The sequence below is a fragment of the Globicephala melas genome, chromosome 1 (assembly GCF_963455315.2).
Source record: "Globicephala melas chromosome 1, mGloMel1.2, whole genome shotgun sequence".
Taxonomy (NCBI): Eukaryota; Metazoa; Chordata; class Mammalia; order Artiodactyla; family Delphinidae; genus Globicephala; species Globicephala melas.
The window spans coordinates 45618210-45637366 of NC_083314.1; the positions used below are offsets into that span (position 1 = coordinate 45618210).

Genomic DNA, 19157 nt, shown 5'->3' on the forward strand with positions numbered 1-19157 from the left:
GGAAAGCACTCAATTTAAAATCAGGTTTTGTATTATATTTTACTCAAGGCTTACCCTAAATTTTACTTGAATTTTAGTCAGACGCTCTTATGGAATGTTTAATACCTAAATTAGAATTTTTAGTGAAGTATCAAATCAAGTGAGAAAGCACTATAAAATATTATCAAACAAAAAGATTAAACAGTCAAGTAAAGGGAAACCACTTTTAATGGACCTGGGATCTAAGTAACATCTACTTGTGCAGCCTTAATTTAGACTGAAAAATTAAAGCAACCTGTGTAATGACAGTGACCCCCCACCCCACCCCCCCCCCACCCTCCCTTCATGGAGCTCATTGCAAGCATCCAGAGTTCTTAACTTAGGATTGTAGACCCTTATGGTAATAATGGTAATAATAGTAATGATATCAAGCACTTAACTAAGTCAGGTGCTCTACTAAAAGTACTTTACATACATTACCTCATTTAGGAAAACAAACCTATGAGAGTAGGTGTTCCCTCTTTTTGTAGATGAAGGAATAGGCTCAGAGATAGAAGTAAGAAACACAATTCAAATCAGGGCTTGGTCTTGACCCCAACATTGCACTGCCTCCTTAGTTAGGGGCTGCGGCATCCATGGGGTGAAGACGGCAAGTGGTGTTATGATTTAGGATCAGTTGAAGGATGTGCTTTCTTCTGAGACTAAGCAACTTTTTAAATGATGTTTGGTGAATAGGGCGGTTTTTGTTTTGTTTTGTTTTGACTTGGAAGCCAAATCCCAGTAGAGCTCACCTCTTGTAGCTCTAAGTCATGGGTCATACACACCAGCTAACAGTTCGGATGATGATTGTTTTAAAGTCCTAGTGATATTTCAGTGTGTCTAAAAAAAGAAATGTGTCTAAATAAAGATTCCTTGCAATATAAATAAGCATTTAATTTTTTTCAGTTTTCGATAGTATCACATTTTTATAATAGGTTTAAGAGAAAAGTTTTTTGTATGTGTTACTTTTTAGAGTCTTAAGGTATTAACTTGCTATTAGCAGCTCATTTTGAGGGTATTTCTCTATGTCTTGGTCAAAAAAGACTTTGTTTTCAATAATTTTCTTCTCCTAGGTATTAAATAAAACTAAAGAATTTGAAGATGCGGTGAGAAAAGTTTTAAGAGATGTTAATTTAGATAATGATGTAGTTGTATCAGTCTTTGAAACAAACATCAGAGTTCTTGGGTAAGTATGTGAGACACTAAAGCTCTAATTTTAATAACAGAAAAGCCAAGGGTACACTCTTTATTTCTTGATGGTAATAAAGCAAGAAATTTCTTATGTTTAAAAGATAAAAGTTGGGGTATTATAAAACACAGAGGCTGTGGGATGACCCTGCATTATATGAGGCACAGAGAGCAACAGGCTTTGGGAATAGTTGTAGACTCAAATCAAAGGCAATCTTTGTTTGTTGTTAAAAAATGACTGACTATAGGTTGAATATTTGAGTATTAGCTACGTCGCAGGTTTTTCGCCAGATTATCTAGTTTACTAACCTTAAGCAGCACCTCTTCAAGCCAAATGAAACTGAATTTATAGAATTACCTTTGAACTAAACAGTTTGAAATATTCTTGGAACACAGGAATTACAGGATTTATTAATTCACGTTTCAACATGTAGTTTTATATTTAATGGTTACTTTTGTGTTATTGTAACTCATTTCCTTTTTCAAAAAAAGTGAATCTATTCTTCAGTTAAATTTAAGAAATAGCTTTGTAGTTTTTCACAGAGTGTATTAGTCTATTACATTTAATACAGAGTGGGGAGTTGTTTTTTTTTTAATGTTATGCTAAGAGTCAGAGATTTCATGATACTATAATTAAATTTAAAATTTCTTAAAATCAAATCTGTTAAATTTGTTAAGATAAATGATTTCTAGGATGTTTTTTATTTTAAGAAAATTTAAGGTATTTAAGAATGCCAAACACTTTACAACAGATAAAACATCTGATTTTTATTTTTTTTTAATACTGGCTATGTAATATGGTTTGCCACAAAATGAGTAGCCAGAGTTAGGGAAAAAGTTAAGTTCTTCTGTGATCTTTGCTTATGTACTCTAAATTGTTGATAATAAGATACCCACATCTTTTTAGGTGATGATGTTTAAGTATCTGTACAATGTGGCTAATGTTTCACCTCTGTGATTTTAGGGGTCTTTTGGGTGGACACTCATTGGCCATCATGCTGAAAGAAAAAGGCGAGTACATGCAGTGGTACAATGATGAACTTCTCCAAATGGCAAAGCAATTGGGTTACAAACTTTTACCAGCTTTCAATACTACCAGTGGCCTTCCTTATCCAAGAGTAAGTAATTCTGAAAAATATGGCAGTCTTTTTATCCTTCTTCACTATTGTAAAAAAATCAATTTTTGTGATCCAGCCATTGTTCCTCACCTGCTTGAGGCTGGAAAAAAAATTCTTCAAGCTATATAAGAAATTTATATTGACATTTCAGTTAGTTTGCATTTGAATGGTGTGAGAATTTAGATTAGTTAAAGCCTTTTATGTGTCATTGCATAACACAATAGATTATGCTGCAGAAGGAAGAAACAGATGCCAGACTGGAATTTGGGCACAGAATTATTTGTGCAGGAGATATGGAAGCGTAAGAGTAGGTGTTAACTCTCCAGAGGAGAGGGTATAGAGAGAATATAGAACAGAGAGGAATGAGGAGGAAGTAGAGCAGTGAAAAGGAGATTGTTCGGAGACCGAGGAGGAGAACCACAAAGTAGTGTAAGGTATTATAAATTCCTAAAAAGAGAGTTTCAAAAGGAGATGTTCCAGCAAACATTAGGAGAATTAGGTGCAAACAGAGCCTTGAAGGATATAATGTGGCAGAATAAAGGGGGAAGAAGGATTCAAAGTAGGTGGAATCTCATTTTGAGATTTCCTCTATGTTGGTAGTTAAAGAGAGTTGGCAGCAGAGTCAGTTGAGGGAGTTTTGTTGTTTTCTCCCTAAGAAAATTGTATATTTAAGGCAGAGGGAAAGAAGCCATTGAGATGGAAAGAACGCTCTCCTGGTATATTTCATTCTTTATTAACACTACTACTCTTTCCCTCTTATCCAGGCCAGACACCTCAGCCATTACCAAGCTCTATTAATTTTTTTCTCTTCTTACTGCTGCTATGCTTGTTGAAACTAATATAATTTTATTCCTAAGCTATTATAAATACCTATTTTACTCTTTTCTCTCTGGTTTTTGCTTCAGAGACTTAAAAAATTAATCTTACTAAAACATAACTTTTATCAAATTACACTACTCTCAGAATTTTACTGACTCTGCCTGTTGCACTGAATGTCCTTTAGCTTTCAGGTTTCTTTATGGTTTGACAATAGACTTTCTTTCTGAAGTTCTTTCATACCCCATACTCCAATGAAATGAATGTCCCATTTCAGCCAGAATAATCTATTTGTGTTCCCCAAAGCACCTAGGGATTTTTTGTTTTTGTTTTTGTTTTCATTTCCATGCCTTTTGGCTTGCTGGAGTAACTTCTCTACCAATATAAATAAGACTCATTTCCTCCATCAAGAAATCTCTGACTGGAGATCCAGCATGATATAGCGTGCTTTTCAAACGGAGAGGTCACAGCTCATTCGTTTACCCATTGATTTAGTGGATCGTGACCAACACCATTTTTTATTTTTTTTAAGAAACAGACTAGTATTAAATTTCTTATTTGAATTTCTAGTTTGTGATATTTTTAAACAGCTCTTCTTTGAATATCCTTATATACATCTTTTTAACTTATTTCTCCCTTAGGATAAATTACTAGAAGAGGAAATAATAAGTCATAAAACAGGGAGAGCTTTTTAAGGCTTTGTGTACTTACTGATCAGTTGCTCTCCAGAAAGGTTCTACTTTTATACTTCCTGTGTTGTGTAAAAGTGCATGTGTCGTACTGCTGCCCACACTGTATATTATCATTCTTTTCCGAATATAAGGAGGAAAAAAATGGAAACATGTTCTAATTTGAAATTTCTTTGCTTGTGTGGTTTAAAATTTGAAATTTCTTTGCTTATTAGTGTGATTTAAACTTGTTAATCTTTTTATTTTCTTAGCATATTAAAATTGAAAGCAAAGTTATTTTAAACCATCTGATGTTTATTTAATTAAATTTACTTTTAGTAAATATATTTAGTTTTTGTTATAAATGGAGGCACTGAATTTTGAAGAAACTGGCATGTCTTCACTTTTGCCATAACATGAGAAGCAGACAAGAAATTGAAACGGAAGCTACTAAGAGCACTATAGTAAAACAAAGAAAATTGTATTATTTTCTTATCCTCTGAAGTATCAAGAAAATTTTTTTTTTATGAAACTCAATTTATCTATTTTTATTTTTTTTAACATCTTTATTGGGGTATAATTGCTTTACAACGGTGTGTTAGTTTCTGCTTTATAACAAAGTGAATCACTTATACGTATACATATTTTCCCATATCTCTTCCCTCTTGAATCTTCCTCCCTCCCACCTTCCCTATCCCACCCCTCCATGTGGTCACAGAGCACCGAGCTGATATCCCTGTGCTATGCGGCTCCTTCCCAGTAGCTATCTACCTTACGTTTGGTAGTGTATATATGTCCATGCCTCTCTCTCGCTTTGTCACAGCTCACCCTTCCCACTCCCCATATCCTCAAGTCCGTTCTCCAGTAGGTCTGTGTCTTTATTCCTGTCTTACCCCTAGGTTCTTCATGACATTTTTTTTTCTTAAATTCCATATATATGTGTTAGCATACGGTATTTGTCTTTCTCTTTCTGACTTACTTCACTCTGTATGACAGACTCTAGGTCTATCCACCTCACTACAAATAGCTCAATTTCGTTTCTTTTTATTGCTGAGTAATATTCCATTGTATATATGTGCCACATCTTCTTTATCCATTCATCCGATGATGGACACTTAGGTTGTTTCCATCTCCGGGCTATTGTAAATAGAGCTGCAATGAACATTTTCGTACCTGACTCCTTTTGAATTATGGTATTCTCAGGGTATATGCCCAGTAGTGGGATTGCTGGGTCATATGGTAGTTCTATTTGTAGTTTTTTAAGGAACCTCCATACTGTTCTCCATAGTGGCTGTACCAATTCACATTCCCACCAGCAGTGCAGGAGTGTTCCCTTTTCTCCACACCCTCTCCAGCATTTATTGTTTCTAGATTTTTTGATGATGGCCATTCTAACTGGTGTGAGATGATATCTCATTGTAGTTTTGATTTGCATTTCCCTAATGATTAATGATGTTGAGCATTCTTTCGTGTGTTTGTTGGCAATCTGTATATCTTCTTTGGAGAAATGTCTATTTAGGTCTTCTGCCCATTTTTGGATTGGGTTGTTTGTTTTTTTGTTATTGAGCTGCATGAGCTGCTTGTAAGTTTTGGAAATTAATCCTCTGTCTGTTGCTTCATGTGCAAATATTTCCTCCCATTCTGAGGGTTGTCTTTTGGTCTTGTTTATGGTTTCCTTTGCTGTGCAAAAGCTTTGAAGTTTCATTAGGTCCCATTTGTTTATTTTTGTTTTTATTTCCATTTCTCTAGGAGGTGGGTCAAAAAGGATCTTGCTGTGATGTATGTCATAGAGTGTTCTGCCTATGTTTTCCTGTAAGAGTTTGATAGTGTCTGGCCTTACATTTAGGTCTTTAATCCATTTTGAGCTTATTTTTGTGTATGGTGTTAGGGAGTGATCTAATCTCATACTTTGACATGTCCCTGTCCAGTTTTCCCAGCACCACTTATTGAAGAGGCTGTCCTTTCTCCACTGTACACTCCTGCCTCCTTTATCAAAGATAAGGTGACCATATGTGCGTGGGTTTATCTCTGGGCTTTCTATCCTGTTTCATTGATCTATCTTTCTGTTTTTGTGCCAGTACCATACTGTCTTGATTACTGTAGCTTTATAGTATACTCTGAAGTCGGGGAGCCTGATTCCTCCAGCTCCGTTTTTCGTTCTCAGGATTGCTTTGGCTATTCGGGGTCTTTTGTGTTTCCATACAAATTGTGAAATATTTTGTTTTAGTTCTGTGAAAAATGCCAGTGGTAGTTTGATAGGGATTGCATTGAATCTGTAGATTGCTTTGGGTAGTAGAGTCATTTTCACAATGTTGATTCTTCTCAAGAAAATTTTAAAGATTACTTTTTTAGAAGAGGACTACAGGTAAAATATAACTGCCTTCCCATCCTTTCTTAAACACGCTTAGGAAATACTTCTTTTGCTCATGATAATTTGTACAATCATACTCCTCGATATGAGTACATAATTGATAGCATTTGCATTAATGGGTTTAACTCAGAAGTGTTTGCTGGATAGAAATGCTACTGTAATTGTGAATAGTCATTTTTAAAACTCACATAAAACCTTAGAACTAGTTTCTGGTCAGGTTGGTTTTGGTTAATCCAGGTTTATATTGTGGTATTATTTGGCCAGCTGAAAAAGTTTTCTTTGTGTTATTTGTTAGTCTATCAGCAAGGTAATATACTCTATATTTCAAAATTATTTAAACCTGTAAATAAAATTTTAATCTCCTTTTAAATATATACTATAACTTAATTAGGTTTTTCTCTGTGAAAGACTATTTAATATAGTACTGCTTTTTCACAAATTCTCAATTAAACCTAATTTCTTTTAGGACTGGTATGGTTTCCTATTCTGGTACTAACTAGTTCAAACTGTCCAGAGAACAGGATTGTAATAGAAGGTATTTCCTCTGTGTAATTATTATAATGATATTGAATTTTGATATCATTGAGGAAGGAGCTAAGTGAAAACTTATTTATCCCATGAATATTATGTGCTTAGAATGTACTTCCCTAGATGTTAATTGGGTCACAGTGATCATCAGATAAAATTTCAGTGTTTAGTTATTTTATCAATTATTTTCATGACTTGATTAAAAGTCTTGTTTGAAAAATGGTTTCTTATCCAGAAGTCATTATCTCTTGATAATTGCTAATGATAATCTTCTGATTGTATTTAGATTAATTTAAAGTTTGGTATCAGAAAACCAGAAGCTCGGACAGGAACTGAAACAGATACCTGTACAGCTTGTGCAGGTACCTTGATCCTTGAGTTTGCTGCTTTAAGTCGATTCACGGGAGCAACGATATTTGAGGTTTGCTTTTCATAGTCTTTGATTTCCTGGGTATTGGGCATAACTAACTTTATAGCTTTTCTTCATTGATCAAGTACTAAGATAATGAACTGGATGATTTCTGTTATTTTAGTGAACTTTTTGTCTAAATTCCAGCACATAGTTTTTAATTTTGAAAAACATAGAAGTTATATTAAGTACAACTTTGCTTTTTGTTCACGAACTATAAAGTAAATTTTTAGATTTATTCTTACAAAATGTTTTAGCCATATTACCTATATGAAATTTGATATCACAAATGTCTTACATGAAATACTATCTGTGTTTTATTGTTAGACTTCTAGATGGTCTATTTCATTTCTGAAAACTTCACTTATCTTCTAAAACATAGTGAAATTTTTGCACTTAAGTCTCATTGAGTTTGTTTTTTGCACTTAAGTCTCATCTGTAAGTTTGTTTACTCCAAGGGGAAATAATTCATCATCCAAAGACTTAATATCCCCCAAATAGTTTGTTGTGGACTAGCTATGTCTTGCAGTTTTTATTTTAGCTAATTGTTTAACCATGTCATTGGAGTGCAATAGTAACAGCCAATTTTTAAAACATATAACTTAGAAGAATTTCTTTTTTTTTTTTTTTTTGCGGTACGCGGGTCTCTCACTGCTGTGGCCTCTCCCGTTACGGAGCACAGGCTCCGGACGCACAGGCTCAGCGGCCATGGCTCATGGGCCCAGCCGCTCCACGGCATGTGGGATCTTCCCGGGCCAGGGCACGAACCCGTGTCCCCTGCATCGGCAGGCGGACTCTCAACCACTGCGCCACCAGGGAAGGCCTAGAAGAATTTTTTAAAATTCAGCAAATGGTACACATAGAACAATCAGAAATAGGGACTATATACTAGCACTAGAGACCTTGGATCTGAGTGTAAATAAAACAAGTTAAATGGTCTTTGTGTGGTTGTATGTTCAAAGTATCTTAAGGACAAGTTTATCTTGTTTGGTTTAATTTTTGTTCTATAACTTGCTGACTGATATTTTCCCTTCATTTACAGAAATGTCATTTTTGCATACTTTCTAATTTAATTTGACCTACAGACTCTGAGATACTGATGCATTTACATGTGAGGAAAGTGAGGTTCAAAGATATTTGACTAAAGGGTAAATGAGTGGAACCAGAATTAGAATCCATGCCTTTCTGAATTCAAAGCCCAACCTTTTTTCACTGGGTTATTTTATATTTTAAAACTGTGATTTTTCTTTAACTTCTTGAATGTACAGTGATTTATTATGAGGGAAGCAACCTAATGCAGTTGACAGAGACTCAAGCTAATACAGAGCTGGTAAACTACAGTCTGAGGTGAAATCCAGCTACTGCCTGGTTTTGTAAATAAAGTTTTATTGGAACACAGCCACACTCATTTATTTATTTTTGTCTATGGCTGTATTTATGCTACAGTGGCAGAGTTGAGTAATTGTGACAGTGACTGAATGACCCATAATGCCTGAAGTATTTACTGTCTGGCCCCTGTCAGAAAAAAGTTTGTTGACTTTTTGGTCTAATATATTGCTATATAAAGAGATCTGAATTCTCATATTAGTTGTCCTATTATTCGGTTTTAAACTTTTGTTAAATCTTTGATTTCACTGGGCCTCTTTCCTTAGCTATAAGATAGGAATAGGGAAATGTAATCTTTATGAAACTTTCCAGCTCTGAAATTATACCATTAAGTAAAGTTGCAATCTGCCTTTGTTTAAAAAATTCAGCATAAATAGTCAAGAATTAAGACTATTTTACATCCTATTCTTCAATCTGCAGAGTGACAAATTGGTTTAATGATTTCTTTTATAGAAGTACTTCTGCAATGCTGAGTAGATTCATGCTCTGAAATTAATTTTAACTTAGAAACTCTTTTGTACATGTTCTTTGCTTTTGTTTTGTAACATCTTTTCATCCAAAGCCAAGAATTTGACCAGAAATAATTTTAATTTAGTGTCTAAGTGACAAAAATAAATGAAAAAAGAAGAGAAAAATATTATTATAAGGTTATAATTTTGGTATTGTCAAATGAATACTAGTTGATTTACTTACTCTTCACTAACTAAGTTGCTGGCTGTTTAAAATGTAGGATTTGAAATGTCTATTCTGTTTCAAAGATGGCATACCAACTTTGAAATTCTCTTCCAGTTTTGTAAATTAGAGTATCTAAGGAGATTTTTACTTTGCATTTGAAAGATAGAAATTGAGTCTGCCTGCTGATGCAGGGGATGTGGGTTCGTGCCCCGGTCTGGGAGGACCCCGCATGCCGCGGAGCGGCTGGGCCCGTGAGCCATGGCTGCTGGGCCTGCGCACCGCAAAAAAAAATAATAATAAAAAAAAATAAAAGATAGAAATTATTTTAATAAGTTAATTTAATTATGCCAGTTCTTTTTACTTTAATAATATATGTGTGTGAATGCAGACCTGTACTACAAGAGTAGATGAACAAGGATGGTCTCAAAGTGAGATCATTGGCACTAAATAGCATTTTTAGAGTCATTCTTTTTAACTAAACTCAATTGGCTGAAAGAGCCAGTAGTTTTGACTTGCAAGGAAATTTAATGTATGTTATAAGTATCTTTGGAATTTTTCTTAATCCTTGAAATATACTATGGGCCTTTGATTTTTGTTTCTTTGTTTCCTGTTTGCCAAAGATACGCAGTTCTTCAAGTATACTTTTCTTTTTTTATTATAGGAATATGCAAGAAAAGCTCTTGATTTTCTCTGGGAGAAAAGACAGCGAAGTAGTAATTTAGTGGGCGTGACTATAAATATTCATACTGGAGATTGGGTACGAAAAGGTATGTAAGTTGAGCTTTTCAAATTAAGCCTTGTCATCCTCAAAATGGTTGGGAAATAAAGGATTTTTATTTGTTAAAATAGTCTTTATGACAGTATAAAGCATAGTTTCTCAACAAGATTGCTAGAATTTTAACCAGTGTAGCCAAATTTTCTTCCTTGGTGCCAAATAATAATAGCACACTTAATCTAGATGGCTAAGTGTACTATTTCATGCCTTATAGCATTATAGATGAAACAATAGAACTAATTTCTTTGAAGATTAGAGGATCAGAATACCTCAGCCATCTCATATCAAGGTGTAATTAAGTGGAAATCTGTATTTAATAATGTTATCACCAACCCTTACGTTTTTTCTTCCTACCTCCAGAAGTAGTATATAGCATGGTAGCTAAGAGCATAGACCCTGGATTCATATTGTTGGAATTGAAGCCATATGATCTTGGGCAAGTTATTTAACCTCTGTGTGCCTCTGTATCTGTAAAATGAGGATAATAGTACTTACTTCATAGAGTTATTATGATTTTTGTTTGTGTTTTTATATAATCTTTATTGGAGTATAGTTGATTTACAATGTTGTGTTAGTTTCTGCTATACATCAAAGTGAATCAGTTAGAATTATGATTAAATGAGTTAATGTAAAGAACTTATAACAGTGCCTGGCATATGCTACACTTACTATGAAGTAAGTGCTCACGATGTTAGTTCCTTTGATTAATAATTTCACTTTTGGGAATCTAGACTGAGGAAACAATATAAAAGGTAGAAAATCATTTGTTCCCAAAGATGTTAATCACATAAAATTATTTGTAGTATTGTAAAACTTGGAAACAGTCTAAGTGATCACCAGTAAAGAATAACATCAGTGTTTGAGAATTATTTCGCATCAGTGTTGAAACAGTAAGCTTTTAAATTGAATTGGATCAGGGGACAAAGCATATTACAATGTTTTATGAACAAACAGGATGTAAGATCATATAAAAATATTTTATCTTTATAAGACACCCCTATAAAACAGGCATAGACAAATGGAAATATACTAGACTATTCCTAATGAGATTTGATTGTCTAATTTACACATTTCTCTGTTTTCCTAAAGGCTTATGTTATATATAAAATAAAAAATAACTGCATATATTTAAATGAATGAAAATGATATAAATATTAATTTGAACATATTAAAATAAAATTATTGCCTCTGTTCACTAATAGAGGCAATATTGTCTAAAATTTTTCAAAGTGTTATCTAAATGGTCCCTTCCTGAAACTGATCTGAATCCTGGCTTCAGAATTTTATAATTTCTTTTGTTAATTCTTATTTCACTCTCCTCATTGGCCCATGCATGACCTATTTTATTTAGTCATTTTTAATAATGTAGTAACCACCCACAGATAGACCATCCATTATAAAAGCAACTAACTTGATAACATACTACTTCTGCATATGGTCCTTGACTCTCCATACCTCTGTAATCTCATACCTCTGTCTCTAACTGAAATAACCATCATTCTGATATTGTATTGATCATTCCCTTGCTTTCCTTTTAGTACAGTTTTATTGCATCTATATGTATTCCTTAAAAATATATTTTTTGTTTTGTTTTTAACTTATAAAACGGCATCATGTCGTATGAGACATTTTGAGACTTTTCACTTAAAATTATATTGCTAAAATTCTTGCACATTGTTGTATGTAGTTCTTTCTTTTTTGACTGCTGCATAATATTTTATTGTGTGAATAAACCATTATTTATGAGCATTTAGATTGTTTCTACGATTTTACTCTTGTGAACCCTAGTGCCGTGAATATTTTTGTTTCTTCTGTTATACATGTATAAAAGTTTCTTTTGTCTGTATATCTAGGAGTAGAATTTTTAGGTCATAGGATAAGTTAAAGTTCAACTTCAGGAGACATGTCAAATTGTTTTCTAAAGTTGTTTCACCACTTTACACTTTCACCTGCAACATAAAAGAGATCCTGTGGATCAGCATCCTCTCCCAACACTTTGCATTGTCATACTCAAAGATTTTGCTAATCAAATGGGTGTACAAATGATTTCCCATAGTGGTTAGATTTGTATTTCTTTGATCACCAATGATGTTGAACACTTCTTCGTATTTATTGGCTATATATGTTTCCTTTTTTTTTTTTAATGTGGATGTTCTTATATATTGTCCATTTTCTATTGGGTTACTTGTGCTTTTAAAAAATATTATTGATATTATATGATACTTATGATCTATGTGATACCTATACCTTTGAAATTTATTAAGGTTATCTTTTTGCCCTAGAACATGGTCAGCTTTCACTTGTGCTTAAGAAAAAATATATATATTTTCTAATTTTTGGTAATAAAATTCTATATATGTCAGTTTGTTCAGTTAATAATGCTGTGCAGGTCCTTGCTGATTTTCTGTTTGCTTGACATATCAAGAATTAAAGAAGGTGGATAAAATTTCTGACAATGCTTGTGGACCTATTAGTATCTCCTTTTAGTTGTATTTTTGCTTTATATATTGGGTGCATTCATTTAAAATTGCTGTCTCTTCTTAGTTGAACCTTTCATCATTATGCAGTGACCATCTCTAATAATACTGTGTTAAAGTCTATTTTATATGTTGGTAGTGCAGCTACATTGGCTTTATTTTGCTTAATATTTGCCTGATAAGTCTTTTTCTGTCCTTTTACTTTCAATTTTTGCAGGGGCTCATGCCATAAGTGTAACTTCTGTAAAATTTATAGATTTTACAGATTTACTGACAAAAATCCATTTGTCAGTCGTTGTCTTTTAATTGGTAAATTTAGTCCATTCTTGTTTATTGGTATTTTTAATATATTTGGGTTTATTTATACTACCTTATTATTTCAGTGTGTCTCACCTTTTCTGTTTCCTTTTAATCCTTTTGTTTTTAATTGAAAGCTATATTTACCTTCTAGTGAGACATGAACTTTAGCATGCTCTCCCATCCTTTTGTTTCCCTCTGTTCAAACCCTCATCCTCTGTTATGTTAATATCATATAGATATTTAGTTCTTTTTGATTATGAATGTTTTCTTTTTTTTCTTTTGCTCTTAGTGCTGCCCCCTCCCTCTTTCTTTAAAGATAATAAACTTTAACAAGGTGTTTTGTCACCTGTACTTTGTATATTTCTTGCAACATCTCTTAGATTTGCCTCTCTTCTTATATAAGTATTTATCCCAAACTGTTCTCAGTAGTTTTTAATAGCTTCTGAGGCCTTACATGTCTAACAATAATTTTATTATGCTTTCATATTTGAGAGACTGTTAGGCTGTAAATAATTTTCTGTTCAAGTTCTTTTCTTTCAAGTCTTTGAAAATATAACTGTATTGTTTTCTTACATCCTGTTAAAAAATCTGTTATTCCGATTTTTATGCCCTTATTTATGATCTTTTTCTCTGGAAAATTAAGAATATCAACGACAAAGAGAAATTTCTGAAAATGTCACAATAATTTTATGTGTAGAATTTTCTTTATCTCTCCTTTTGGTATTCTGTGGGCCCTTTCAATATAAAATTGGTGTTTTTAATTGCTGAAAGTTGATCTTTTTTTAAAAGTTATTTTATCTCTTTCATTTTTATTTATCTCTTTTTGCAATTCCTTTTATTACATGCAGTCTTATAGTTTGCTAATTTGTTCCTCAGCTGTATCCTAGATGCTATGTATCGCATCTATTATGGAATTTTGTTATATTTTTATTCCATAATTTCTTCTCAATTAATGATTTATTTTCTTCTCCTTTTGTGTTGCTGATATCTTCCCTATCTCTTTAGTGTGTTTATTAGACTAATTTTATTCTTTTTATTTTATTTATTTATTTATTTATTTTTACATCTTTATTGGAGTATAATTGCTTTACAATAGTGTGTTAGTTTCTGCTTTATAACAAAGTGAATCAGTTATACTTATACATATGTTCCCATATCTCTTCCCTCTTGAATCTTCCTCCCTTCCACACTCCCTATCCCACCTCTCTAGGTAGTCACAAAGCACCGAGCTGATCTCCCTGTGCTATGCGGCTGCTTCCCACTAGCTATCTATTTTACATTTGGTAGTGTATATATGTCCATGCCACTCTCTCACTTTGTCACAGCTTATCCTTCTCCCTCCCCATATCCTCAACTCCACTCTAGTAGGTCTGTGTCTTTATTCCTGTCTTACCCCTACGTTCTTAATGACATTTTTTCCCTTAAATTCCATATATGTGTCTTAGAATACGGTATTTGTCTTTCTCTTCCTGACTTATTTCACTCTGTACGACAGACTCTAGGTCCATCCACCTCATTACAAATAGCTCAATTTCGTTTCTTTTTATGGCTGAGTAATATTCCATTGTATATATGTGCCACATCTTCTTTATCCATTCATCCAATGATGGACACGTAGGTTGTTTCCATCTCCGGGCTATTGTAAATAGAGCTGCAATGAACATTCTGGTTACATGACTCTGAATTATGGTTTTCTCAGGGTATATGCCCAGTAGTGGGATTGCTGGGTCATATGATAGTTCTATTTGTAATTTTTTAAGGAATCTCTATACTGTTCTCCATAGTGGCTGTACCAATTCACATTCCCACCAGCAGTGCAGGAGTGTTCCCTTTTCTCCACACCCTCTCCAGCATTTATTGTTTCTAGATTTTTTGATGATGGCCATTCTGACTGGTATGAGATGATATCTCATTGTAGTTTTGATTTGCATTTCTCTAATGATTAATGATGTTGAGCATTCTTTCATGTGTTTGTTGGCAGTCTGTATACCTTCTTTGGAGAAATGTCTATTTAGGTCTTCTGCCCATTTTTGGATTGGGTTGTTTGTTTTTTTGTTATTGAGCTGCATGAGCTGCTTATAAATTTTGGAAATTAATCCCCTTTGTCAGTTGCTTCATTTGCAAATATTTTCTCCTATTGTGAGGGTTGTCTTTTGGTCTTGTTTATGGTTTCCTTTGCTGTGCAAAAGCTTTGAAGTTTCATTAGGTCCCATTTGTTTATTTTTGTTTTTATTTCCATTTCTCTAGGTGGTGGGTCAAAAAGGATCTTGCTGTGATGTATGTCATAGAGTGTTCTGCCTGTGTTTTCCTGTAAGAGTTTGATAGTGTCTGGCCTTACATTTAGGTCTTTAATCCATTTTGAGCTTATTTTTGTGTATGGTGTTAGGGAGTGATCTAATCTCATACTTTGACATGTACCTGTCCAGTTTTCCCAGCACCACTTATTGAAGAGGCTGTCCTTTCTCCACTGTACGTTCCTGCCTCCTTTATCAAAGAAAAGGTGACCATATGTGTGTGGGTTTATCTCTGGGCTTTCTATCCTGTTCCATTGATCTATCTTTCTGTTTCTTTGCCAGTACCATACTGTCTTGATTACTGTAGCTTTGTAGTATAGTCTGAAGTCAGGGAGCCTGATTACTCCAGCTCCGTTTTTCGTTCTCAGGATTGCTTTGGCTATTCAGGGTCTTTTGTGTTTCCATACAAATTGTGAATTTTCTTTTTCTAGTTCTGTGAAAAATGCCAGTGTTAGTTCGATAGGGATTGCATTGAATCTGTAGATTGCTTTCGGTAGTAGACTCATTTTCACAATGTTGATTCTTCCAATCCAAGAACATGGTATATCTCTCCATCTATTTGTATCATCTTTAATTTCTTTCGTCAGTGTCTTATAATTTTCTGTATACAGATCTTTTGTCTCCTTAGGTAGGTTTATTCCTAGATATTTTATTCTTTTTGTTGCAATGGTAAATGGGAGTGTTTTCTTGATTTCACTTTCAGATTTTTCATCATTAGTGTATAGGAATGCAAGAGATTTCTGTGCATTAATTTTGTATCCTGCAACTTTACCAAATTGATTGATTAGCTCTAGTAGTTTTCTGGTAGCATCTTTAGGATTCTCTATGTGTAGTATCATGTCATCTGCAAACAATGACAGCTTTACTTCTTCTTTTCCGATTTGCATTCCTTTTATTTCCTTTTCTTCTCTGATTGTTGTGGCTAAAACTTTCAAAACTATATTGAATAAGAGTGGTGAGAGTGGGCAACCTTGTCTTGTTCCTGATCTTAGTGGAAATGGTTTCAGTTTTTCACCATTGAGGACGATGGTGGCTGTGGGTTTGTCATATATGGCCTTTATTATGTTGAGGAAAGTTCCCTCTTTGCCTACTTTCTGCAAGGTTTTTATCATAAATGGGTGTTGAATTTTGTCAAAAGCTTTCTCTGCATCTATTGAGATGATCATATGGTTTTTCTCCTTCAATTTGTTAATATGGTTTATCACATTGATTGATTTGCGTATATTGAAGAATCCTTGCATTCCTGGACTAAACCGTACTTGATCATGGTATATGATCCTTTTAATGTGCTGTTGGATTCTGTTTGCTAGTATTTTGTTGAGGATTTTTGCATCTGTGTTCATCAGTGATATTGGCCTGTAGTTTTCTTTCTTTGTGACATCCTTGTCTGGTTTTGCTATCAAGGTGATGGTGGCCTCGTAGAATGAATTTGGGACTGTTCCTCCCTCTGCTATATTTTGGAAGAGTTTGAGAAGGATAGGTGTTAGCTCTTCTCTAAATGTTTGATAGAATTCACCTGTGAAGCCATCTGGTCCTGGGGTTTCGTTTGTTGGAAGATTTTTAATCACAGTTTCAATATCAGTGCTTGTGATTGGTCTGTTCATATTTTCTATTTATTCCTGTTTCAGTCTTGGAAGGTTGTGCATTTCTAAGAATTTGTCTATTTCTTCCAGGTTGTCCATTTTATTGGCATAGAGTTGCTTGTAGTAATCTCTCATGATCTTTTGTATTTCTGCAGTGTCAGTTGTTACTTCTTTTTCATTTCTAATTCTATTGATTTGAGTCTTCTCCCTTTTTTTCTTGCTGAGTCTGGCTAATGGTTTATGAATTTTCTTTATCTTCTCAAAGAACCAGCATTTAGCTTTATTGATCTTTGCTATTGTTTCCTTCATTTCTTTTTCATTTATTTCTGATCTGATTTTTGTGATTTCTTTCCTTCTGCTAACTTTGGGGTTTTTTGTTCTTCTTTCTCTAATTGCTTTAGGTGCAAGGTTAGGTTGTTTATTCGAGATGTTTCCTGTTTCTTAAGGTGGGATTGTATTGGTATAAACTTCCCTCTTAGAACTGCTTTTGCTGCATCCCATAGGTTTTGGGTCGTCGTGTCTCCATTGTCTTTTGTTTCTAGGTATTTTTTTATTTCCTTTTTGATTTCTTCAGTGATCACTTCATTATTAAGCAGTGTATTGTTTAGCCTCCATGTGTTTGTTTTTTTACAGGTCTTTTCCTGTAATTGATATCTAGTCTCATAGCGTTGTGGTTGGAAAAGATACTTTATACAATTTCAATTTTCTTAAATTTACCAAGGCTTGATTTGTGACCCAAGATATGATCTATCCTGGAGAATGTTCCATGAGCACTTGAGAAAAATGTGTATTCTATTGTTTTTGGATGGAATGTCCTATAAATATCAATTAAGTCCATCTTGTTTAATGTATCATTTAAAGCTTGTGTTTCCTTTTTTATTTTCATTTTGGATGATCTGTCCATTGTTGAAAGTGGGGTGTTAAAGTCCCCTACTATGAATGTGTTACTGTCGATTTCCACTTTTATGGCTGTTAGTATTTGCTTTATGTGTTGAGGTGCTCCTATGTTGGGTGCATAAATATTTACAATTGTTATATCTTCTTCTTAGATCGATCCCTTGATCATTATGTAGTGTCCTTCTTTGTCTCTTCTAATAGTCTTTATTGTAAAGTGTATTTTGTCTGATATGAGAATTGCTACTCCAGCTTTCTTTTGGTTTCCATTTGCATGGAATATCTTTTTCCATCCCCTTACTTTCAGTCTGTATGTATCTCTAGGTCTGAAGTGGGTCTCTTGTAGACAGCATATATATGGGTTTTGTTTTTGTATCCATTCAGCCAATCTGTGTCTTTAGGTGGGAGCATTTAGTCTATTTACATTTGAGGTAATTATCGATATGTATGTTCCTATTCCCATTTTCTTAATTGTTTTGGGTTCGTTATTGTAGGTCTTTTCCTTCTCTTGTGTTTCTTGCCTAGAGAGGTTCCTTTAGCATTTGTTGTAATGCTGGTTTGGTGCTGCTGCACTCTCTCAGCTTTTGCTTGTCTGTAAAGGTTTTAATTTCTCCATCAAATCTGAGTGAGATCCTTGCTGGGTAGAGTAATCTTGGCTGCACGTTTTTCTCCTTCATCACTTTCAATATGTCCTGCCAGTCCCTTCTGGCTTGCAGAGTTTCTGCTGAAAGATCAGCTGTTAACTTTATGGGGATTCCCTTGTGTGTTATTTGTTGTTTTTCCCTTGCTGTTTTTATTTTTTATTTTCTTTCTTTATTTATTTAAGGCTGTGTTGGGTCTCCGTTTCTGTGCGAGGGCTTTCTCTAGTTGTGGCAAGCGGGGGCCACTCTTCATCGCGGTGCGTGGGCCTCTCACTATTGCGGCCTCTCTTGTTGTGGAGCACAGGCTCCAGACGCGCAGCCTCAGTAGTTGTGGCTCATGGGCCTAGTTGCTCCGTGGTATGTGGGATCTTCCCAGACCAGGGCTTGAACCCGTGTCCCCTGCATTAGCAGGCAGATTCTCAACCACTGCGCCACCAGGGAAGCCCCCTTGCTGCTTTTAATATGCTTTCTTTGTATTTAATTTTTGACAGTTTGATTCATATGTGTCTTGGTGTATTTCTCCTTGGATTTATCCTGTATGGGACTCTGTGTGCTTCCTGGACTTGATTAACTATTTCCTTTCCCATATTAGGGAAGTTTTCAACTATAATCTCTTCAAATATTTTCTCAGTCCCTTTCTTTTTCTCTTCTTCTTCTGGAACCCCTAAAATGCGAATGTTGGTGAGTTTAATGTTGTCCCAGAGGTCTCTGAGACTGTCCTCAGTTCTTTTCATTCGTTTTTCTTTGTTCTGCTCAGCAGTAGTCATTTCCACTATTTTATCTTCCTGGTCACTTATCCGTTCTTCTGCCTCAGTTATTCTGCTATTGATCCCATCTAGAGTTTTTTAAATTTCATTTATTGTGTTGTTCATCGTTGCTTGTTTCATCTTTAGTTCTTCTAGGTCCTTGTTAAATGTTTCTTGCATTTTGTCTATTCTATTTCTAAGATTTTGGATCATCTTTACTATCATTATTCTGAATTCTTTTTCAGGTAGGCTGCCTATTTCCTCTTTATT

The 19157-nt window shown here is 34.2% G+C and overlaps 1 protein-coding gene across 6 annotated transcripts in view; it reads left to right on the forward strand.

Moving 5' to 3' along the window:
* EDEM3 (ER degradation enhancing alpha-mannosidase like protein 3) overlaps nucleotides 1–19157 on the forward strand; it is a 96595-nt gene that overhangs the window by 21908 nt on the left and 55530 nt on the right. For all 6 annotated transcript variants that reach the window (XM_060295386.2, XM_060295384.1, XM_060295394.1 and 3 more), the window contains exons 5-8: nucleotides 1092–1204; nucleotides 2171–2324; nucleotides 6994–7128; nucleotides 9839–9944. In XM_060295386.2, coding sequence (XP_060151369.1) covers nucleotides 1092–1204; nucleotides 2171–2324; nucleotides 6994–7128; nucleotides 9839–9944 — 508 coding nt within the window. The remainder of the gene's footprint in view (nucleotides 1–1091; nucleotides 1205–2170; nucleotides 2325–6993; nucleotides 7129–9838; nucleotides 9945–19157) is intronic.